This window comes from Scyliorhinus torazame, chromosome 17 (genome assembly GCF_047496885.1).
Source record: "Scyliorhinus torazame isolate Kashiwa2021f chromosome 17, sScyTor2.1, whole genome shotgun sequence".
Classification (NCBI taxonomy): domain Eukaryota; kingdom Metazoa; phylum Chordata; class Chondrichthyes; order Carcharhiniformes; family Scyliorhinidae; genus Scyliorhinus; species Scyliorhinus torazame.
This window is the reverse complement of record NC_092723.1, coordinates 101338105-101363270: the sequence shown is the minus strand read 5'-3', so window position 1 is coordinate 101363270 and position 25166 is coordinate 101338105. Positions and strand designations below refer to the sequence as shown.

The 25166-nt window shown below is 50.6% G+C and overlaps 1 protein-coding gene across 1 annotated transcript in view; it reads right to left on the bottom strand.

Annotated features, from left to right (window-relative positions):
* Positions 1 to 7086: 7086 nt before the first annotated feature.
* LOC140393558 (LITAF domain-containing protein-like) overlaps positions 7087 to 25166 on the bottom strand; it is a 51395-nt gene continuing 33315 nt past the window's right edge. Inside the window, exon 3 of the mRNA XM_072479848.1 lies at positions 7087 to 9521. Coding sequence (XP_072335949.1) covers positions 9413 to 9521 — 109 coding nt within the window. The 3' untranslated portion in view covers positions 7087 to 9412. The remainder of the gene's footprint in view (positions 9522 to 25166) is intronic.

The window sequence follows — 25166 nt, the reverse complement described above, 5'->3', positions numbered from 1 at the left end:
ATTTGCCAGAAACCACGGGAGGCATCCAGCTTGGCAAAGACTTTGGCGTGAGCCATCTCACAGGTCAATTCTTCACGCTTCGGGATCGGGTAATACTCTTGCATGATATTGCGATTCAGGTCTTTGGGATCAATGCAAATGCGGAGTTCGCCAGAGGGTTTCTTGATGCAGACCATGGAGCTGACCCAGTCTGTGGGTTCCATGACCTTTGAGATGATGCTCTGGTCTTGGAGCTCTCGTAGCTGCATTTTCAGACGAACCTTGAGAGGAGCCGCACCCGACGTGTTGCATGGATGACTGGGGTAGCATTCGGCTTGAGAAATATCTTGTAGCGATATGGGAGCGTGCCCATCCCATCAAACACACTGTGGTATTGTGTGAGAATGTCGTCTATCTCAGCCTGGAGATTCGCATTGGGCGAGGCTGTCGCCGGTGTCGAGGACATGGCATGAACTCGCTGTACCAGATTTAGGAGTTTGCATGCGCGAGCACCGAGCAGGGATGCCTTGTCAGGCCGGACGATCACGAATCTCAACGTCGCCTTGATTGTCTTGTGAGAGACACCTAGCTGACACGACCAACTGGCAGCTATGGCATTACCATTATAGTCAAGGAGCTGGCAGGCTGGTGGAAGAATGCTAGGTTGGTGTCGGATGCTGTCGAGGTCCGACTGTGATATGAGGTTCGCAGATGTGCCTGCTTCGAACAGGCACGCCTGTGGGGGGGGGGGGGGGGGGGGGGGGGGGGGGGGGGCGGCGAGCACAGAGTCTCGCTCTATGCAGACGACCTGCTTCTGTATGTATCGGACCCAATAGAGGGGATGGAAGAAATCATGAGGATTATAGGGGAATTTGGCTGGTTTCCGGGGTATAAGCTAAATATGGGGAAAAGTGAGATGTTTGCGGTCCAGGCAAGGGGACAGGAGAGGCAATTGGGGGAGCTGTCGTTTAGATTAGTAGGGGGAAGCTTTAGGTACCTGGGCATTCAAGTGGAGCAAAAATGGAACCGGCTGCATAAAATAAATCTGGCCTGACTAGTAGACCAAATGAAGGACGATTTTTGGTGATGGGACGCTGGCTGGGAGGGCGCAGATGGTGAAGCTGACGGTCCTCCCGAGATTCCTGTTTGTATTTGATTGTCTCCCCATCTTTATTCCACCGTCCTAGTTTAAACGGGTCAACAAAGTGATCACTAGCTTCATTTGGGCGGGCAAGACCCCGCGAGTAAGGAAGGTAATGCTTGAGCGGAGTCGGGGGGGGAGGGCGGGCTGGCCCTGCCAAATTTTAGTAACTATTACTGGGCGGCGAATATAGCCATGATCAGGAAGAGGGTGGTGGGGGAGGGGTCGGCATGGGAGCGTATGGAGGCGGCATCATGCAAGGGCACAATCTGGGGGCGTGGTAACTGTGCCTCTGCCATTCCCGCCGGCACGGTACTCCACCAGCCCAGGAGTGGTGGCAGCCCTGAGAGTCTGGGGACAATGGAGGAGACATGTGGGAGCAGAGGGAGCATCAGTCTGGTCCCCAATCTGTAATAATCACCGGTTTGCCCAGGGAAGTATGGATGGGGGCTTCCGGATATGGCGGAGAGCAGGGATTGAGAGGATGGGGGATATGTTTGTAGAGGGGAGCTTTCCGAGTATGAGGGCGCTGTAGGAGAAGTTTGGGTTGGCAAGGGGCAAAAAATTCAGGTATCTGCAGGTGCGGGACTTCCTACGTAAACAGGTGTCAACCTTCCAGCTCCTACCGCTAAGGGGGATTCAGGACAGGGTAGTTTCCAGAGGGTGGGTAGGAGAAGGAAGCGTCTCTGACATTTAAAAAGAACTTATGGGGTCAGAGGAGATGCAGAGCGAGGAGCTGAAGCGCAAGTGGGAGGAGGAGTTGGGAGGAGAGATAGAGGATGGTCTATGGGCGGACGCATTGAGTAGAGTCAACGCGTCCGCAACATGTGCCAGGCTCAGCCTGATACAATTCAAGGTCGTTCATCGGGCTCACATGACAGTGGCCCGGATGAGCAGATTCTTTGGGGTGGAAGACAGGTGTGCAAAATGTGCGGAAGGACCAGCGAACCATGTCCACATATTCGGGACATGCCCGAAGCTTAGGGGGTTTTGGCAGGGTTTTTCAGATGTCATATCCACGGTGATTTTCGGGGTGTCAGGAGACCCTGGTATCCAGGAGGAGAAAGAGGCAGACGTTCGAGCCTTTGCTTCCCTGGTAGCCCGGAGACGGATAATATTAGCTTGGAGGGACTCCGAAGTCGGAGACCTGGCTGTCGGATATGGCCAGCTTTCTCTGTTTGGAGAAAATCAAGTTCGCCTTGAGAAGGTCACTGTTAGGGCTCGCCCGGAGGTGGCAACCGTCCATCGATTTCTTCGCGGAAAATTAATCGTCAGCAGAAGGGGGGTGGGGGGTGCGGGCGGGAGTTGAAAATGAAAAATGAAAATCGCTTATTGTCACAAGTAGGCTTCAATGAAGTTACTGTGAAAAGCCCCTAGTCGCCACATTCCGGCACCTGTTCGGGGAGGCTGGTCAGGAATTGAACCGTGCTGCTGGCCTGCTTGGTCTGCTGTAAAAGCCAGCGATTTAGCCCAGTGTGCTAAACCAGCCCCTAGTTTAGTTTAGCTTAGAGTAGGAGGTTAATAAAGGTGGGGCCTGTAAGGAAGGGAGATGACTTTTTCACTATGTTTATAGTTTCATGTACATTGTTTGTTTTGTTGTTATTACAATACCAAAAATATCTCAATAAAAAGATTTTTTTTTTTTTAAATTGGTACATCTCAGGCATAAAGCTCAATGGGTGTTGATTGATTGATTGACTGACTGATTGATTTTATTTATTGTCACATGTACCGAAGTACAGTGAAAAGTACTTTTCTGCGGCCGAGGGAACGTACACAGTATGTACATAGTAGACAAAAGAATAATTGGCAGAGTACATTGACAATGGTACATCGACAACAGTGATTGACCACAGTGCGGAACTGACAAAATACAAATTTCTTTACCCGTCAGTCTGGCCTCAATAAAAGTCGAGATGGATTTGCAGGTACAGCATTAGTTATTTTATTTGGCTTGCAAGCCTGATTCATTTCACAGAGGCATAGGACACATCCAGTCTCCTACACCCCGGAAAGCAAATGAACAAAGAGACAAAGGGATTTCTGCAAATCAATTCAAATGGTATCAAGTTTCACATACACGATTCCCATAGGTTATCCTATACCCCTCCTGACCTGGGCATACATTCTGATTGGCTCACTTCTCATCCCTTCCTCTGGCCCCCTTATTACCCAGCATCCTTTTCTCCTCCTTTGGTGGACACACCTCCTCCTTGCTTTGCCATGCGTTCTGAAATCCTTTGTCTGTGAACTCACCAGAATGAGACTGGCCTATCTCTACATTACAGTAACTAATATCTCTAAAGTAATTATTTTATATCACATTCGTCAGAACAAGACGTTTTTCGAAGTAAACATTTCCCACCCATCAGAACAACATGGTTTTATGCCAGGTTACAGAGTGGCTTTGACAACAAATAGCATTGGTCAGTTCAATTTCCCTATTATTCAGAATTTGCATCCAACGTCAGAAAAAAGATTTGGATGAAAAGAAAGCAACAGGAAGCTCCAACAACTTGGATTCATATAGCACCTTTTAGTGTAGGTTTCCCAAAGTGTAAGGAGGTGGAGCTGGATTTTACTTCCTTGGTCGGGAATCCTATTTGGGGAGGATTCCTGGGCCCTGACCATGCAGTGCATTGGGTGTAGTCTGTGGATCTCCAACAATTTAATGCAATTAAGGAGGATTAATGGACTCCCTGCATCAATTATGCCTTTGTAGGCACACGGTCCATGGTGGGAGCTGCTCATGTATGTCGGCGGCACGGTGGCACAGTGGTTAGCACTGCTGCCTCACAGCGCCATGGACCCGGGTTCAATTTTGGCCTTGGGTGACTGTCTATGTGGCATTTGCTTTTTCTCCCCGTGTCTGAGTGGGTTTGCTCCAGATGCTCCAGTTTTCTCCCACGTCCAAAGGTGTGCAGGTTAGATGGATTGGCCGTGATAAATGCACAGAGATAGGGTGGGCACAGGTAGCGTGGTTTTTTGAAGGTTGGTGCAGACCCAACAGGCCAAATGGCCTACTTCTGCACTCAAGGAATTCTCTATAGAGGGTGAGGGTGACTCCACCATGAGGTGGCTCGTCAACATCTGCCAGACGTCAGGGAAATTTGTACATGTGCATTTAGCTCACATTGTGCCAACATGCGCACTCACTCCAATATCTTTGTTTCCCCATTGGCATCAGGAGAACCAGTGGCGCACGTGTAGCTGCAGAACATCAAATCCCTGTTCTGGACTTCTGTTCTGTTTCGGGGAATAAACTTGTTAGATTCACAATACACTGCAGTTAAACAAAATGGAAATAGTCAACGTAGGTTTAAGTAACTGTCTTCAGAGACAAGTTGTGAAGACTCGGTGGCGACAATTCTTGGCTAGGCTCAATGGGGCTTCTTAAACCCAGAGTTATTGGTTTGAACCTCACAACTTTTTAAAAAGATGCAATATAATTTATTTATGTATCGAAGAATACATTCATTTGTGGAAAGTAGAATAAACTTTTTGAATACATTTGCAGCAAGTCCTGTTCAAGAACCAGCATCCCACAGTATTTCTGATGAGAATTTTAAAAAAGTAAAGACTGGGAAAAAAAATGAATAGGGCAATTTGGGTAATCCCAACATGGTTCTGTGTTAATTTACTTCCAAATACCAGGGGTGGTATTTGCCGGTCGCTGATGCCGATTTTGCATTCGGCGATCGGTCGGAGAATCCCCGCTTGCGGCGAAATCGGGGGGCGTCACCGCTTTTGCAATGCTTCGCCCTCGTGAAAATGGCGTACTTGCAGAGTATGCCGCACGTCGTTGGGGCAGGCTCAGGACATCACCTGAGGCCCTCACCCGATGCTCTACCCCCAATGGGCCGAGTTCCCGACGGCGTGCAACACTTATCCTTTTTATTTTCGTCAACCCGGCGTGGCGGCTGCAGACTGAGTCCAGCGCTGTCACAGTGTCGGAGGGGAGGGGGGGGGTCACTGGTGGGGGGTGGCCGGGGGTGGAGAGGGGTTGACTGGAGGACAGTATGTGGCAGGCCGGGTCCGTGCGCGGATGGCGCCATGTTGTACGGTGCGGCCGCTGCAGGCCACTGCCGTTTGCATGTGCGGCCACTGGCCCGGCAATTCTCCAGCTGTATCCGCAGGTAAAGCCGGCTGTGTTCCTGCTAGCCCCCCACCAGACGGAGGGTCGGTGCAGCTTTTGCGCCGTTTTTTCGGGTGTAAAACACCACTGTTCTCACACCAGCATTAGCATTTAGTCTTCAAATCGGAGGACCCAGCCCCTTGTTTCCAGTGGCAGACCAGAGACCATGGCCGGGATTTCCGACCCGGGGGGACGCGAGAATCGCGTCCCACCGCCCCGATGCCGGCTTCACCATTCTCTGGCGACGATTCTCGGGCGCCCGTGGGATTTCCGCCGCGCCGGCCGGGGGTCGTTGACAGCGCCCCCCCCCCCGTCGAGTCTCTGGGCCCCGATGGGCTGAGCGGCGGCGAGTTTGGCCGAGTCCCGCCGGCGTGGGTTACTCAGGTCCTACACGGCGGGACCTGGAAGGTGAGTCTGTGCGTGCTGGAGGGGGGCGGGGGGATCCGACCCCGGGGGGGGTGGGGGGGGGTGCATGGTGGCCTGGCCCGTGATTGGGGCCTACCGATTGGCAGGTGGGCTGGTTCCGTGGGGGCCAATTTTACTGCGCGCCGGGCCCATGTCGGGCTCCGCCATATTGCCTGGGGGCCGGCGCGGAGAAGGGAACCCTCGCGCAAGCGCAGAAATACGCCCGCCATTCCGCGCCGGCTGGAGCTGTAGGGACCACTCTGTCGCCAACCTAGCCCCCTAGGAAGGGGAGAATTCCCCATTATCAGGGACCGTTGACACCGGAGTGGCTGGCGCCGCTTTTCACGCCGGCCTGGGGACATAGCCCCATTATTAGAGAATCCCACCCCATAGATTTAAATGAGTGGGAATAGAAACAGGAGCACTCCTACTGATCTTGGTTATACAATGATGAATATCAAATTTACATCTTTCTCGAATGGAATACTCAGACCTGTTGCTCTGTTCCTAACTGTGGTTCCCTCCTGACTGACTGAATCAGATTTGAATCTATTTATGAGCTGCCCACCTCAGTTAAGCCAACACCTCACCTCCCAGAGAAACAGTGGTGAAAATAAGTGGGCCGCAGAATATAAACAGAGCAATATGTGTGCCACTTTAACTCCAGGGTCGGAATTCTCCAGCTGTTTGCTGGCGGCAGGAAGTTCTGATTCCGCCAGCAGCGAAGGCGCACCACATTCTCCTTCCTCGCTAGCAGCGGTAGCAGAGGGGGCTCGCAACAGAGAATCCCACCCCTGACCTGATTAGTGGTGGGAGGTAACATCCACCCCCATCCCCGCCCCCAATATCCACCACCCAAAAGGAACATGATACATTGCCCAGTTTTGAAGAATAAAGGGATTAAGGGTTATGGTGTTCGGGCCGGAAAGTGGAGCTGAGTCCACAAAAGATCAGCCATGATCTCATTGAATGGCGGAGCAGGCTCGAGGGGCCAGATGGCCTACTCCTGCTCCTAGTTCTTATGTTCTTATGTTCTTATGTTAACCTCAAGGCCAGTAATGTTTGAGGAAATGTCCCAGCCATAGAAGTAAGGAAATGATTCCAGTGCTGTGAAATAGTTCTTATATCATGCACTGATGTAATATGTTATGTATTATATATGCATCCTGCATAGCTCAGTGGGCTAGAGAGCTGGTTTGTGATGTAGAACAAGGCGTTGGTTCAATTCCCGTACCAGCTGAGAATTCTGAATTCTCCCTCCCCCCCGAACAGGTGCTAGAATGTGGCGACTTGGGGCTTTTCACAGTAACTTCATTGCAGTGTTAATGTAAGCCTACTTGTGACAATAAAAAGATTACTATTATTATTATGTGTGTCTTAATAAGTGCATTGCATGAGAGTGTGAGAGCTCAAAAATGATAGACACTGCTGTTAGGTCATTTTATTTGTAACAATTTTTGTAAGATACATATTTGAATATTTTTGTAAGATAATTACTAACAGTTTGCTTTGCAAAGTATAAAACTTTGTATAGATGGATAATAATAAAAAATGTCAAATAGGGAAATTGAAAATCACATTGAAATATAAATTAATCTCAATTTTATGCTAATCAACACAACATAATATATGGTTTTATGTTTTTTTTAAGTGTTACCGAACATTACAGTCCCGACAACTTTCAGTTTCCTGGTCATTTATAGATAGTCCAGTATTCTAATTCACATTCCACACAATTACAGCAAATTACATTCTGGATAAATAGATTTATAGCCAAATTAAGCAAAACACCCATAGTTTTTAGAATAAAGATTAAATAAGTGATTTTGTTACAGTACAACTGGAGTTTCAAAACAATTATGACAGTAGCAGATCATAAGATTTTAGTGCCTTAAAAGTTCCTCTCCCTCACGGCGCCGAGGTCCCAGGTTCGATCCCCGGCTCTGGGTCACTGTCTGTGTGGAGTTTGTACATTCTCCCCGTGTTTGCGTGGGTTTCGCCCCCACAACCCAAAAAATGTGCAGGTTAGGTGGATTAACCACACTAAAAAATTGCCCTTTAATTGGAAAAAAAATAAATTGGGTACTCTAAATTTTGTTTTTTTTAATTCTCCCATTCTTGCGATTCTTCAGACTGGTTTTCCTCCTTGGCTACAATAGCTGCAGACTTTCAGCTCAGTTCAACTTTCACTTGTCCCTCTGCCTCAGTCCCTTCTCCAGACCCTTTCCTTGGGGCAGGGTTATTAGAACAGGTGTCAGGGTTGTTCACCTTTCAGCTGCAGTGCCCACCTAGGGCGTCATTCTCCGCCGGCGGGAGTCTCTGTTTTGCCGGAGCCCGGGGGTTTCCCGACGGCGTGGGGCTGCCCCACAATGGGAAACCCCATTGACCGGCCGGTGTAACGGAGCATCCCGCCGGCGGGTCGGGGCAGAAATGTGGCGCGGCGGGATGGAGAATTTCGCCCCAGTGTGGGGAGGGGAGGAGAATGGCTGTGGGACAGATTCTACATGCCAAGGATACATAAAGTACAGTCGTTAACATCCACCAAACCAAATGAGGCATTACTCCATGAGAAGCATCAACACATTTACACTTAAAGATTGCAGTCTGACTTCCAGCATCAACTAATTGACACAAATTGAACAAACGGAATCTCCAACATGATAAAGCCAAGTAACATGAAAACCAATCTGTTAACTCAATCCCAAACCAGTTGTGATGGGTGAAAGTGGACACAAATAATTTTCTTGATAATAGCTTGATTGCTAGAATGCAGCATCACATATGTCTGCTTCCTACCTACTCTCCCTGTGTACCACCAGTTTCTCTTTATAAGTGCACTGGCTAAATTAAGCAATGCCCTTCACCTTTGTATCTGAATCTAATTAACATCCCATTAAAATATTCTGTGAATTTCATCCCAGACATTTGAGTTTTCATTTGCTTTAGTCTAACCCTGGCTTAACACATAAAGCTACAGCTTTAAAATGATTTTGGTTGACTTCCTGGAACTATATGTTATTAATCATAGAATCCCTACAGTGCAGAGGTAGGTCATTCGGCCCATTCAGTCTGCACAAACCCTCTGAAAGAGCACTCCACCTAGACCCATTCTTCCGCCCCATCCCCGCAACCCCACCTAATCTTTGAACACTAAGGGGCAATTTAGTTTGTCCAATCCACTTAACCTGCACGTCTTTGGAATGTGGGAGGAAACGGGAGCACCCGGAAACCCACACAAACACGAGGAGAACATGCATACTCCACACAGTCACCCAGGGTTGGAATTGAACCCGGGTCCCTGGTGCTGTGATGCAGCAGTGCTAACCACTGTGCCACCGTGCCGCCCAATGTTATTAGAAACTAGCCCAACCATCGGCCCAGTCTTTCCATTATAAATTAGTCACTGTTGATAAAAGCATTGCTCATTCACCCAAAGAAATGTGCATTTTTATTGTTGGCCTCAATGTGACGCACAGCTGACAGTATAACTCTGATCTGCTGACTATGTAGCACACGCCTTAGAGACTGGTCTGAAATAATAGTTGATGTCTAATAGCAGTCTGGTGTCAGACCTTTATAAAGTAGTACACAGTTGATTGAAAATGGTATATTAATGTATTGCTGATCCATAAAACCCAAAGCAAATAGATTTGTGAAGTAGAGTCATTTCAGAGACAGTGCACAGTTTGACCTTCATAAAAATGTTGTGTTCAGCCAAATTTGATAACAAGAGTTACTCCAATCAGTGATCATCACATGCGCTTGTAGGTGTAAATGTTATAACTGCATCGTGGACAAGTGTGTTCCACATCCTTCAGAGCTTTTACAAAGAAGGGAAGTAAACAGCAGCCCAGCCAGCATCTGTCAAAAAAACACAGTGGCACTTTTAATACAGAGAAAAGGTTAACATTACAAGAAGAGTAATTCAATAAAGGCTAACAAAATCAATTGCTGCATGATGCACGATCAATTGGACAAAGACGAGAGTTGAATACAACTGAGGCTTTTTTGCTCTAAGATGTGTGACCTCCCACAGCAGCTGGCAAAATGGCTGCTGCAGGGAGGATGCACATATTTATACTCCGCCTAATGGGCAGAGCCAGCAGGCAGGGACTACCGTCGTACCTGTAGTACAGGTCCTACCATACATCACCTAATATAGGTGCAACAGTGGTTTACCACATTCACCCCCTGTTAAAATTGAGTCCGGTGGGGGTGGTGGAGAATTATATACAACAGCTAAATTTTACATGTACAATTTTTGTGAGAAAAAAATGTATTTTGAAGTCCAGTGGACCAGTTAGAGATTCAATAGGTCAGGGGCCTTGATGTGCCGCTGGGAGCGATGCAGTGGTGGCGGCGATGCCAATGCTGGTCTGGTCTTCGGTGACTCGGGGAGCATGCCGAAATCCTCTTCATCCTCGGGTGTGGGCAGGGGGAGGACGGATGGTCATGGGGGGGGTTGCTGCTGGGAGCGCCGGGGAAGGGGAGGGTGGTGCCGGGCCGGAGGGGTGTGTGTGGGGGGAACCTGCTGGTGCCAGGTCCCTGAGGGAGACAGTATCCTGGTAGCCGTCGGGGTACGCCACCTAGGCATACTGGGGGTTCGCATGGAGCAACTGCACCCTCTCCACCAACGGGTCCGCCTTGTGGATTTGGACGAGCCTACGGAGAATGACGGGTCCTGGAGCTGCGAGCCAAGTCGGGAGCAACACCCCGGATGTGGACTTCCTGGGGAAGGCAAAGAGACGTTCATGGGGTGTGTTGTTAGTGGCGGTGCACAGTAGTGACCGAATGGAGTGTAGTGCATCAGGGAGGACCTCCTGCCAGCGGGAGGCCGGGAGGTTCCTGGACCGGTACTGTGCAATCTGATTGACCAAATCAGATATGCGTGGAAGGGGGTAATCATTGAGCTGCGTGTACCTATTGATGGTCTGGCTGTAGTCCATGAGCATTCTGTGTTTCTCCCCAGTTTTAACTACTACCACTTGGGCTCTCCAGGGGCTGTTGCTGGCCTTGATGATGCCTTCCCGAAGCAGCCGCAGGACCTCGGACCTGATGAAAGACCTGTCCTGGGTGCTGTACCATCTGCTCTTGGTGGCGACGGATTTGCAATCCGGGGTTAAAGTTGTGAAGAGGGGAGGTGGATCGACCTTTAGGGTCGCGAGGCCGCACACAGTAAGGGGTGGTACGGGCGCGCCGAATTTCAGGGTTAGGCTCTGGAGGTTACACTGGAAGTCCAGGCCGAGTAGTAGGGTAGCGCAGAGATTAGTGAGGACGTAGTGGCGGAAGCCGCTGAATTCTACGCCCTGGACCGTGTGACCGTACAGTGCCCCCAGATCGCCACGGAATGGGATCCAAAGGCCAGGGAGATTCTTTGATTGGCGGGGTGTACCGCAAGGGAGCAGCGCCTTACCGTATCCGGGTGGATGAAGCTTTCGGTGCTTCCGGAGTCCAGCAGGCAAGAGGTCACGTGTCCATCGATTTTAATGCAGGTTGATGCGGTAGCCAGGTTGTGCGGATGAGACTGGTCGATGGTCACTGAAGCGAGTTGTGGTTGGTCGTCGCTGGTGTCGGATGATGGGGTGCCTGGGGGGCACGGGTCCTGGAACGCTGGTGGTGCCCATGTGCCGTGGGGAAGACAAGATGGCGGCGCCTGAAGATCTTGGGGAGGACAACTGGCTGCGCCCATGGGCCGCACGTGGCGGGGGTTGAAAAAGATGGCGGCGCCCATGGGCCGCACGTGTTACACGGAGGGGAAGATGACAGCGCCCACTGGCCGTGCTTGGTCTGAGGGGGAGAAGATCGCGGCGCCCATGGGCCGCACGTGTTGCACGGAGGGGAAGATGATGGCGCCCACTGGCCGCGCATGGTCTGAGGGGGAGAAGATGGCGGCACCCACTGGCCGCGCGTGGTTTGAGGGGGAGAAGATGGCGGCGCCCATTGTCTGTAAACGAGGGGGGTGGGGGTGATTGCGGTGACTGCGCAGGCCTGGCACACCGCGGCGAAGTGCCCCTTCTTACCGTAAGCCTTATAAAGGGCAGCGCGGGCCAAGCAGCATTGGCGGGGGTGTTTCTGCTGGCCGCAAAAGTAACATCGGGGACCCCCGGGGTTCGCTGGCTGATGCAGGCGTATTGGCTGGGTAAGGCCCCCGCTGGGGCAGCCGTCTGTGGGGTCCACGATGGTTAGGAGTGGTGGGCCGCGCGGCTGGGTGTGTAGGCCTGGATATTGCATGAGGCGACCGTCATAGAGAGTGCTAGCTTCTTTGTCTCTGTGAAATCGAGCGTGGTCCCCTCTAGAAGTCACTGGCATATGAGGTCCGACCCGATCCCCGTAACAAAAGCGTCCCGCATAAGGAGATTTGAATGATCCGTGGCAGTAACGGTCTGACAATCACAGTCCCGGACTAGTGGGATTAGGGCCCACCAGAAGTCTTCTATGGACTCACCAGGGAGTTGAGAGCGAGTGGCGAGTATGTGCCTGGTGAAGAGCATGTTCGTCTTCTGGGTGTAATTTTCTTTGAGTAGCGTCATGGCTTCGGCGTAGTTTGGCACGTTCTGGATCAGCGGAAAGACATTGGAGCTCAACCTCGAGTACAGTATCTGTATTTTCTTAGCCTCCGGAACAGGGCTTGGCGCCAAGTTGATGTACGCCTCGAAACAAGTTAGCCAGTGCTGAAAGTCCTTTTTGACGTAGTTTGATTGCGGATCCAGCTGCAGGCGATCCGGCTTGATACGGAGGTCCATCTTCTGAAAATCTTAGAGCAATAAATTGATGCACGATCAATTGGACAAAGACAAGAGTTAAATACAACTGAGGTTTTATTGCTCTAAGATGTGTGGCCTCCCACAGCAGCTGGCGAAATGGCTGCTGCACGGAGGACGCACATATTTATACGCCGCCTACTGGGCGGAGCCAGCAGGCAGGGACTACCGTCATACCTGTAGTACAGATCCTACCATACATCACCTAATATAGGTGCAACAGTGGTTTACCACACTGCATTTGAGGACCTGTACCTCAGGATCGTCCATTTCCTTTGCAGCAAGGTAGAACTTAAATAAACTGAAGGGATCAAGATTGTAAGTTAAGGTGGCACAGTGGTCAGCACTGTTGCCTCACAGCGCCAGGACCTGGGTTCAATTCTGGCCTCGGGTAACTGTCGGTGTGGAGTTTGCACTTTCTCCCCGTGTCTGCGTGGGTTTCCTCCGGGAGCTCCGGTTTCCACCCACAGTCCAAAGATATGCAGGTTTGGTGGATTGGCCGTGCTAAATTGCCCCGTAGTGTCCAAAAGGTTAGGTCGGTTTATGAGGATAAGGTGGAGGCGTGGAATTAAGTAGGGTGCTCTTTCAAAGGGCCGGCGCAGACTCGATGGGCCAAATGGCCTCCTTCTGCACTGTAAATTCTATGATTCTATGAACTCACACATTGGAGGTGAAAGGGTGTGATGTACTTAAAGGAGTACAGAGCATTGGTGGGGTGCGGGGGGTCGCCAGATGCAATGAGACCTATTGGTGAGAACAACAAAACTACTTTTACAGGCTCTACAGGGGCGAGAGAGTGCTGGAAAGTGCATTGGTAAAGGTGCAAGAATGAGACATTTCTATTGGAATTCTGACTTCTGGATAATGGAAACCTACCCTTTTAATTTTATCAGAAAGGGAAATTGTGTTTACATACCAACATGTGAAATAGGAGCAGAAGTAGGCCATTCAGCCCCTCGAGCCTGTTCCACTATTCTGTAAGATCATTGCTGATCTGTTTGTGTTTCGAATATCACATTTTCCATCTACCCCCGATAACCTTTGATCTCCTCGCTGAACAAGAATCTATTTACCTCCATCTTAAATATATTCAGTGACTCGGCTTCCATCGCCTTCTGAGGCATAGAGTTCCAAACTCTCACAACCCTCTGAGAGAAAAAAAATTCTCCTCATCACTCCCCTAAAAGGGGGACCCCTAACCTTAAAACCGTGCTTCCTATTTCTGGACTCACCGATAATAGGAAACATCCTTTCTATGTCTACCTTGTTGAGACCGTTCAGGTATAGACATCAATCAAGTCACCCCTCACTCTTCTAAACACCAGCGGAAACAAACCCAGTCTGTCCAACCTTTCCTCATAAGACAACCAGCTCATTCCAATTATCAATCTAGTAAACCATCTCTGAACCATCTCCAACACATTCAAATCCTATCTTAAATAAGAGACGAAAACTGCACAGAGAATTCTGCACAGAGACATGGGGCGCAATTCTCCGTAATCGGCGCGATGTCCGCCGACCGGCGCCAAAAACGGCGCAAATCAGTCCGGCATCGTGCCGCCCCAAAGGTGCGGAATCCTCCGCATCTTGAGGGGCCGGGCCCTAACCTTGAGGGGCTAGGCCCACGCCGGACTGATTTCCGCCCCGCCAGCTGGTGGGAAAGGCCTTTGGTGCCCCGCCAGCTGGCGCGGAAATGACATTGCCGGGTGGCGCATGCGCGGGAGCGCCAGCGGCCGCTCACGGCATCCCCGCGCATGCGCAGTGGAGGGGGTCTCTTCCGCCTCCGCCATGGCGGAGACCGTGGTGAAGGCAGAAGGAAAAGAGTGCCCCCACGGCACAGGCCCGCCCGCGGGTCGGTGGGCCCCGATTGCGGGCCAGGCCACCGTGGGGGCACCCCCCGGGGCCAGATCGCCCCTAGGACCCCGGAGCTCGCCCGCGCCGCCTTGTCCCGCCGGTAAGAGAGGTGGTTTAATCCACGCCGGCGGGACAGGCATTCCAGCAGCGGGACTTCGGCCCATCCGGGCCGGAGAATCGCCGGGGGGGGCCCGCCAACCGGCGCGGCACGATTCCCACCCCCCCGAATATCCGGTGCCGAAGAATTCGGCAACCGGCGGGGGCGGGATTCACGCCAGCCCCCGGCGATTCTCCGATCTGGCGGGGGGTCGGAGAATCCCGCCTCATGTGAGAGAATTTAAAAGGCAAAGTCGCTGAGTATCTCCGTTGCGCCGGCAGCGCACCCACGCTCATGGGTATCCCAGCGGCGTGGGGTGGCCAGAATGGGAAATCCCATTGGAAGGTAATGGGAACAAGTAATCCCGCTGCCGGTGAGTGCACGCCGCGCAGGAAAACCCTGCTGGCTGACCGGAGAACCAACTGTGCAGATTCACTACTGTGCAGGAATTCTGAAGGGTCATCAGATATATCCTGAAAAGTAAATGTAAGGGCTGGATTCTCCCGCCCTGCCTGCTGCAAGAACGCCACGGGTGAGCTGTGTAGAATGGAAAAATCCATTGACCCTGGTCGCCAGGTGGATGTGGCCAGAGAATCCCGCCCAAAATTAAAGAGCTTTGATAATTTACGGGTGTGGTGGTTCGAGATAGGCACTGGAGGCTTCCAATAGTAAACAAAGGGGCTTATTGATGAAAGGCAAAGGCAGTTAGATATCAGACACAGATCACTTCGGCTCCCTGCCCGGGTTCCTGCCCAGGGCCCCGTGCAAATTCCCCATTGGCCGGTGTTTGCTTGCTTCTGCATGATTGGCTCCGAGCTGGTCACAACCGTGACAGTGACAACCGTGGAAAGAGAGTCCATCAGAAAGTCAATTGGTCCGGGGCCCTCTGGATCCTCCCAGACCCCCGAGCCCCAGGCTCGGCATTCCTTTGGGTGATTTGGGTGGTCCAGGAGATAGCATTGCTGGAGTTCAGGAAGTTGAGGGTAGTGCAGTACTGAGGCAGATACCAAGGTCACAAGAGTGGATCTGCAGGCATGAAGGTGGTTTGAAGTGTGTCTACTTCAATGAGAGGAGCATCAGGAATAAGGTTGGTGAGCTTGAAGCATGGATTGGTACCTACGATGTTGTGGCCATTACGGAGACGTGGATAGAACAGGGGCAGGAATGGTTGTTGGAGGTTCCGGGGTTTAGATGTTTCAGTAAGATTAGGGAAGGTGGTAAAAGAGATGGAGGGGTAGCATTGTTAAAGGATAGTGTAATGGCTGCAGAAAGGCAGTTTGCGGAGGATCTGTCTACTGAGGTAGTGTGGGCTGAAGTTAGAAATAGGAAAGGAGCGGTCACTTTGTTCGGAGTTTTCTATTGGCCCCCAAACAGTAACAGAGATGTGAAGGAAAAGATTGCAATGCAGATTTTGGATAGGTGCGGTAGTCACAGGGTAGTTGTCATGGGTGACTTTAACTTTCCAAATATTGAGTGGAACCACTATAATTCGAATAGTTTGGATGGGGCTGTTTTTATCCAGTGTGGGCAGGAGGATAGACCGACAAGAGGCGGGGCCACATTGGATTTGATACTGGGTGATGAACCGGGCCAGTGTTAGATTTGATTGTGGGAGAGCACTTTGGAGATAGTGACCACAATTCAGTGACTTTCATGATAGCAATGGAGAGGGATAGGAATATACGGCAGGGCAAGATTTATAAATGAGGGAAAGGTAATTACGATGCGATGAGGCAAGAATTGGGAGCATAAGATGGAAACAGGGAACTGTGGAGGAAATGGTCGAGTGAGGGAACCCATGGTTTACAAAAGAGGTTGAATGTCTTGTGAAGAGGAAGAAGGAGGCTTATGTAAGGATGAGAAAACAAGGTTCAGTTAGGGCACTTGAGGGATACAAGATAGCTAGGAAGGAGCTCAAGAAAAGGCTTAGGAGAGCTATGAGGGGGTCTGAGAAGTCTTTGGCGGGTAGGATCAAGGAAAACACCAAGGCTTTTTACACTTATGTGAGGAATAAAAGAATGACCAAGGTGAAGTTAGGGCCGGTCAAGGACAGTAGTGGGAACGTGTGCATGGAGTCTGAAGATATTGGAGAGGCCCTAAATGAATACTTTTCTTCGGTGTTCACAAAAGAGAGTTGTTGAGGAGGATAGTGCGATACAAGCTGGTAGGCTGGAGGAGGTAGATATTCGGAAGGAAGATGTGTTAGAAATTTTGAGAAGCCTGAGGATAGATAAGTCCCCTGGGCCTGATGGGATATATCCTAGCATTCTTTGGGAAGCGAGGGATGAGATTGCAGAGCCTTTAGCTTTGATCTTTATGTCCTCACTGTCTTCAGGAATAGTGCTAGAAGACTGGAGAGAGGCGAATGTTGTCCCCTTGTTCAAGAAAGGGAATAGGTATAACCCTGGGAATTATAGGCCGGTTGGTCTCACTTTGGTCAAAGGTAAATTATTGGAAAGTGTCCTGAGGGCTAGGATTTATGATCATTTGGAAAGAGACAGCTTAATCCAGGATAGTCAGCATGGATTTGTGAGGGGTAAGTCTTGCCTCACAAATTTGATTGTATTCTTTGAGGCGGTAACTAACTACATAGATGAAGGTAAAGCAGTTGATGTCGTATGCATGGATTTTAGTAAGGCGTTTGATAAGGTGCCCCATGGTTGGCTCATGCAGAAAGTAAGGAGGCATGGCATAGAGGGAAATTTGGCCGATTGGATTAGTAACTGGCTATCACATAGAAGACAGAGGGTGGTGGTAGATGGTAAATTTTCATCCTGGAGCCCAGTTACCAGCGGTGTACCACAGGGATCGGTGCTGGGTCCTCTGCTATTTGTGATTTTTATCAATGACTTGGATGATGGAGTTGAAGGTTGGGTCAGTAAATTTGCTGATGACACCAAGATTGGTGGAGTAGTGGATAATGTGGAGGGCTGTTGTAGGCTGCAAAGAGACGTTGATAGGATGCAGAGCTGGGCTGAAAAGTGGCAGATGGAGTTTAACCCTGATAAGTGTGAGGTGATTCATTTTGGTAGGACAAATTTGAATGCGGATTACAGGGTTAACGGCAGAGTTCTGAAGAATGTGGAGGAGCAGAGAGATCTCGGAGTTCATGTCCATAGATCTCTGAAAGTTGCCACCCAAGTGGATATAGCCGTGAAGAAAGCCTATAGTGTGTTAGCATTTATTAACGGGGAATTGAGTTTAAGAGCCGTGAGGTTATGCTGCAACTGTACAAGACCTTGGTTAGACCACATTTGGAGTATTGTGTGCAGTTCTGGTCACCTTATTATAGGAAGGATGTGGAAGCATTGGAAAGGGTGCAAGGGAGATTTACCAGGATGCTGCCTGGATTGGAGGGTAGGTCTTATGAGGAAAGGTTGAGGGAGCTAGGGCATTTCTCATTGGAGCGAAGGAGGATGAGAGGTAACTTAATTGAGGTGTATAAGATGATAACAGGGATAGATAGAGTGGATGTTCAATTACTTTTTCCTCGGGTGGATGTAGCTGTTACAAGGGGGCATAACTATAAGGTTCACGGTAAAGTTATAGGAGGGATGTCAGAGGTAGGTTCTTTACTCAGAGAGTGGTTGGGGCGTGGAACGCACTCCCAGCTATGGTTGTGGAGTCGCACAATTTAGGAACTTTCAAGCGGTTATTGGATAGGCATATGGAGTGCACTAGAATGATTGGGAGTAGGTTTATTTGATCTTAGTCTCAGACTAGTTTGGCACAACATCGTGGGCCGAAGGGCCTGTAATGTGCTGTACAGTTCTATGTTCTATGTTCATGGTGCTTGTAGAACTCAGCGACTCGTCAACTCCATGCTGGGGGTCCCCATCCCTCAACTCCTCAGGTGGTCGATGTTCTCCTTAACGGACTACTCGTTAACATTGACTATATGATACTGACCGCAACCAGGCCACAACCATCCTTCTAACTGCGGTGAACTTCCTGCAAATTTACAGACCAGCCTGGAATGACCTATCTGACCGCTGACTCATCTGGGAGGCGTGGTGTCCCTCCAGCCTCCCAGCCAAGTTTGTAAATACAAGGTCCAACCAGGTTTGCCAACCGATGGCCCATGAGCAACTCAGCCGGTGTAACCCCTGTGGTTGGATGAAGGGTTGAGATATAGAACACCAAAAAGTAGCCAAACTAGTGAGGTGGTTTATCTGACTACTTTTTCATGGTGTTGGTGAAAGTTTAAAAGGCCGGCTCAGCCAGACCGTTTGATGCTGGATGATAGGGAGCTATTCTCATGTGTCATATGCCACTCACTCTCACAAAATGCTGAAATCATTGCCGGCGAATGGGGTGTCTGAAATGATTGCCTCGGGAAGCCCATGAACCACAACACACAGTGCAAAGCCTAAACCGTGGCCACTGAGGTAGCAGACCCCCATCTCCTGGATCAATAACCACTTCAAGTGGGCATCTACCAGCACCAAAAACATCTTGCCCAAGAACAGACCCGCATATCCAATGTGGACCCTCGTCCACTGGGGACCTGGCTATTCCCAGGGGTGAAGTGTGACAGAAGGCAGCAAAGATTGCTGCATTTGGCATGGGTGGCACTGTTGTATGAGCTCTTCATTGGCCTTGTCTATCCGTTGCCACCAGACATCTTTTTTATCTGCCCTGGGTGGGCGCAGAGCAACTCTCAAAGGTAGAGCCCCCTAGCCTAAGGCAGGACGGCCATCCGTCATCCCCAGGAAATCACACCGTCTTCATAAGTCAACTCATCCTGATGAGTGAAGTGGAGCCTCAGCTGTTCAGACTTCTCATAACACCGGCCAGATTGAATTTTTTGTTTAACTTTTGAAAGAATAGGTCTCTTTGGGTCCAGTTGCGGATGTGCCCCAGGGACACTGGCAGAGTGTCTCGAAAGATTAGATCTGGAATGGTCTCCTGTGGTACCGGTGGTGGTGGAATGCTCTTGGGTAGGGGCAGGGGACTTAGCAATTTGCAACCCAGGCCGGTGTTGAAAAACATAGTTGTAAACCACCAACAGCAGGGCCCAACACTGCACCCTGGCCGAGGCTATGGGTGGTATGGGCTTGTCTTCCCTTAACAGGCCCAGTAATGACATGTGGTCAATCACTGTGTTGAACCGTCAACCACACACATACTCGTGGAATTTCTTCACACCGAATACAAATGCTAAGCCCTCCTTTTCAATCCAGGTGTAGTTTCATTCTGTTTCAGAAAGATCCTTGAGACAAAGGTAATAGAGTTTTCTCTACCATCTCCCATTTTGTGGGATAAGGGAATGTGTCACATAACAGCACTATTGGTTTCCGCGAATCAAAATGCACCAAGAGGTTTGAAGATTGCAATACTTGCTTCACGACTCAAAAAGCTTCTTTTTGAGGGTCTCTCCATTGCTACCGCTGATTCTTCCTTAATAGTTGATACAATGATGCCTATGTTGTGGTTAGATTTGAAATAAACCTTCCATAGTAATTGATCATACCAAGAAAAGACTTAAGTTCATTGACATTTTTGGGTGCAGGGTTATCTCGTATGGTCTTGGCCTTTTTAGTCTGCTGCATCGATGCAGTATCCAAGGTACGTTACCTCTGAGGCCTGAAAGGGACATTTTCCATGTTTTAGGTAGACCCCTGGAGCAGATTTTCCATCGTGCGCTGGAAGATAGAACTGGCTGAAGAGATGCTGAACAGGGGTGCAGTGGTTATCATTGCTGCCTCATAATGCGGATGACCCGGGTTTGATCCTGGCTCGGGATCACTGTCTGTGTGGAGTTTGCACATTCTCCCAGTGTCTGCGTGGGTCTCACCCCCAAAACACAAAGATGAGTAGGGTAGGCGAATTTGCCACACTAAATTACCCCTTAATTGGGAAAGAAAAATTGGGTCCTTCAAATTGTTTAAAAAGTGTTGTACTGGAAAAGGCCTTTGTGGGTATTGATTATGGAAAACCTCTGAAACACCTCATCCAGCTCTAGTTGTAGGTAGGTGTGACTGAGGTCCAACTTTGATTGGATAAGGCCCCGCCAGCTTGGTGTAGAGATCCTCACTTCAGGGAATTGGATTGGATATTAACATTTTATAAATTTCAAACCCTAATTCAACACATTTGGAGCTTAGCCATTTCCAGTTTGAAAGGAGGTGGGAGAGAGTATGGGCAATCAGTCTACTCCCAGGATGCAAATTGTTTATTTAAATACTTTAACAAGGCTGCATGCCTCCTTCTTTTTGTCTCTTTTCCAGGTGTTATGCTGGCCAGCCATGTTGTCAAAGCCTCAGGAAACCCAGGAACTCAAGGGAGGCAACGATCACTGAATGGAAACGTTAAGTGCATTTCCTTTTAAAAAAAATGTTTTTATTGGGTTTTTTTGGTATACATTACAAATTTTACGGGGATGCTGCCTGGTTTGCAGGATAGGTCTTGAGAGGAAAGGCTGAGGGAGCTAGGGCTTTTCTCTTTGGAGCGGAGGAGGATGAGAGGCGACTTAATAGAGGTTTATAAGATGATGAGGGGGATAGATAGAATGGACGATCAGAGACTATTTCCTCAGGTGGATGTAGCTGTTACAAGGGGGCATAACTATAAGGTTCGGGGTGGGAGATATAGGAGGGATGTCCGAGGTTAGATTCTTTACTCAGAGAGTGGTTAGGGTGTGGAATGGACTGCCTGTTGTGATAGTGGAGTCGGACACTTTAGGAACTTTCAAGCGGTTATTGGATAGGCACATGGAGCACACCAGAATGACAGGGAGTGGGATAGCTTTATTTTGGTTTCAGACAATGCTTGGCACAACATCGCGGGCCGAAGGGCCTGGTCTGTGCTGTACTGTTCTATGTTCTATGTTCTATAAATACAAACAGAACAATGAGAGTTTTGCAAGGGTGCATCTGGGCAGTGCCCTTAAAGTTATTTGCATCGAGATCAGTTTTCACTATTCACGTGGATTTTTCACAGTTTCTTCTTTCCACTCTTTTGTCTTTTCCTCGCAGCGTTTGCTGTGGCCATTGTGGTCCCTTGTGTATCACTTCCCGCCGGTTTTCCCCTTTCTTTTCTTCCCCCTGGTTCCCATTGTTGTTACTCCAGCCCTCCTCAACCCTTCTCTGTGACCCTGGCTCTCCTGCTGGGTTTGGTTGTACTTTCCTATTTACCTGGACCCTCCCCCTTCCCCTCCCCCCCTTTCTTCCCTTCTGTGTAGTGGCAACTCTTTCTTGATCTTTGGCTACCTAGTTGTTGGCCACAAACAGGTCCTGGAATAAACGAGAAAATGGCTCCCATGTTCTTTGGAGGCCCTCTTCCGACCCATGGACGGCGAATTTGATTTTCTCCATTTGGAGAAATTCCGATAGGCCGGACAGCCAGTCTGCAGCTTTCGGCGGTGCTCCTGGCCACCAGTCGAGCAGGATTCTTCGGCAGGTGATCAGGGAGGCAAAGGCAAGGGCGTCCGCTCTCCTCCCATGAAGAGATCTGGCTGTCCTGATACCCTGAAGACTGCCACTCTCAGACATGATTCCACCCTCATCCCCACCACTTTGGGCATTGCCTTGAAGAAGGCTGTCTAGTACCCAACAAGTCTGGGGTTAGACCAGAGCATGTGGCCGCGTTGGCCGGGGCCCCTCGGCAGCATTCACATGCTGTCCTCCACCTCAGGGAAGAACCTGCTCATTCGGGTTCTGGTCAACTGGGCTCTATGTACCACTTTTAGTTGCGTTAGGCCTTGCACATGTGGAGGTGGAGTTGACCCTGTGCAGTGCTTCGAACCAGAATCCCTACCCTATTTCAAACCCCAATTCCTCCTCCCACTTCTCCCTTGTCTCGTCCATGTGGTGAATGTATTGCTGTAACAATTCGCCATGTGCATATCTGTATTATGCTGTTGCCCATGTGGGCTCCACCTATGGACCATTGTAAGGTATTGCCTATGATGTAGCATGTTGGGGCCTGTGTGGGCTCCACCCCTGGCTCCACCCCTGAGGGGAGGTATAAAGAGCAGTCGCCCTGGAGGCGGCTCCCACTAACAGGTCAGTCGCAGGCAGGCACTGTTCTAGTTGATTAAAGCCACAGTTTTCTTCTACTCCTGGTTTTGTGTGAATTGATGGTCACAACGTCGCTATGGAATCGGCCCTCAAACCTGACCGACTGGAACTCGATCCGCAGGCCGCGGAGGCGAAAGAGATTTTTTCGCACTGGCTCTGCTGTTCCAAGGCCTACCTTGCTGCCTCCTCCTCGCCTTCCGTCACCGACGAACAGAAGCTGAGTCTCCTCCACGCACGGGTGAGCCATCGAATCTCTGTTCAACTCGAGGAAGCCTCCACCTACGCAGACGCCCTCGCGATGCTAGAGCATCTGTATGTAAGACCCGTGAACGAGGTATACGCGCGGCATCTCCTCACCACTTGCCGCCAGCGTCCCGGGAATCGCTGGAAGAGCACTTATGCGACCTCAAAGTCCTTGCATGAATCTGCAATTACCAGGCCGTTACGGCCACTCAACATATGGACCTCGCCATCCGGGACACCTACGTGGCTGGAGTCAGGTCCAACTACGTGAGACAGCGCCTACTCGAAAAGGGTGCCCTAGACCTGGAAGAGACGGTAAAATTAGCCTCCTCTCTGGAAGTAGCGTTGCAAAGCCTTAACACATTCCCGTCCGATCACGCAACCCCCTCGTGGACCCCCGACCAAAAAATACCCCAGGCCTGTGCCGCACGGCTGCCCGCCCACCATTGGAGCTACCCTGTTATTTCTGCGGCCAGCCTCAACACCCACGGCAGTGCTGCCCGGCCCGGAACGCGAACTGCAGCGACTGCGGGAGAAAAGGACATTTTGCTAAAGTTTGCCTGGCCAGGTCCAAAAACTCTAAATCGCTGGCCCGACCCTCAGACTCACAGGCCCGCAGATCCCGCAGTGTGGCAGCGTGTCTGCCGGCTCTGCGATCCCCAGACGCATCATCGGCCTCGTGTTGTCTGTGGGGGCAGCCATCTTCCAGCCCGCACAGCGTGTGCGACTCACGGGGGCCGCCATCTTGGCCATCCTCGCCCACGCTGCCCGCCATGTGCGATTCATGGGGGCTGCCATCTTGGACGCCATCTGCAACGCTGCCCGACACATGCGACCAACGGGGGCAGCCATCTTGGAACCGCCCCAGCACCTCTGACCACACCGGCTACCCACAACTCAGTGCGGTCACCCTTGACCAGTCACGACCCAAACACCTCTGGAGCTCTATGATGATCGTCCGGGTAAACGGACATGAAACGCCCTGCCTTTTCGACTCCAGGAGCACAGAGAGCTTAATTCATCCAGACATGGTAAGACGGTGCTCGCTCCCAATCTTCCCGGCGCATCAAACCATCTCCCTCGCCTCCGGGTCGCACTCGGTGCAGGTCCGGGGGTGCACTACCGCAACCCTCACAATACAGGGCGCTGAGTACGCCAACTTTAAATTATATGTACTCCCGACCTCTGCACTCCTCTTCTATTGGGACTGGATTTCCAATGTAACCTCAGGAGCCTAACCCTGAAGTTCGGCGGGCCCCTACCCCCACTCACCATATGTAGGCTCGCCGTATGTAGACCCTCCCCCGCTCTTCGCAAATCTCACCGCCGACTGCAAACCAGTCGCCACCAGAAGCAGGCGGTACACCATCCAGGACAGGACTTTATCAGATCCGAGGTCCAGCGACTCTTGCGGGAAGGGATCATCGATGCCAGCAATAACCCCTGGAAAGCCCAGGTGGTGGTCGTCAGGACTGGGGAAAAGAACCGAATGGTTGTAGATTACAACCAAACCATAAACCGGTACACGCACCTCGATGCGTACCCCCTTCCCCGGATCGCAGGCATGGTTAATCAGATTAGTGTAGAAGATTGTAGTTTAGTCGGGCAGTATGGTCGGCACGGGCTTGGAGGGCCGAAGGGCCTGTTCCTGTGCTGTACATTTCTTTGTTCTTTGTTTGTTCTATTGCGCACTACCGGGTGTTCTCCACGGTGGATCTGAAGTCTGCATACCACCACCTCGCAATCCGCCCGGAGGACCGCCACTACACGGCTTTTGAGGCTGACGGCCGCCTCTTCCACTTCCTCCGGGTCCCCTTTGGCATCACGAACGGGGTCTCAGTCTTCCAAAGAATGAAGGACCGAATGGTGGACCAGTACGGGCTGCGGGCCACATTTCCATACTTGGACAACGTCACCATCTGCGGCCATGATCAGCAGGACCACGATGCCAACCTCCAGAGATTTCTCCAAACCGCCCGAACCCTTAACCTCACTTACAACAAGGAGAAATGCGTTTTCCGCACAACCAGACTAGCCATCCTCAGCTACGTCATGGAAAATGGGTCTCCACCTATGTACCATTGTAAGGTATTACCTCTGAAGTAGCATGTTGGGGCCTGTGTGGGCTCCGCCCTGGCTCCACCCCTTGTGGGGCGGTATAAAGAGCATTCGCCCTGTAGGGGGCTCCCTCTAACAGATCAGTTGCAGGCAGGCACTGTTCTAGTTGATTAAAGCCACAGTTTACTTCTACTCCTGGTTTTGTGTGAATTGATGGTCGCATCAGTCCAGTTGGGTGCCGACGCCCCCTATCAGTCGTCCGTACATATCGCTACGGTTCCCTTTGCCTAAAATGTCTGTGTCCAGCAAGTCCTCTAGTAGTGACTGTCGTGGCGGCCATGGGTACGTCCTTGTTTCTTTTAGCAGAAAGGTTTTAAGCTGCAGGTACCTGAATTCGTTGCCACCTGTTAGTTGGAATCTTTCTGTCAGCTCATCCAGCGTTGTTACCCTACCGTCAGTGTATAGATCGTTA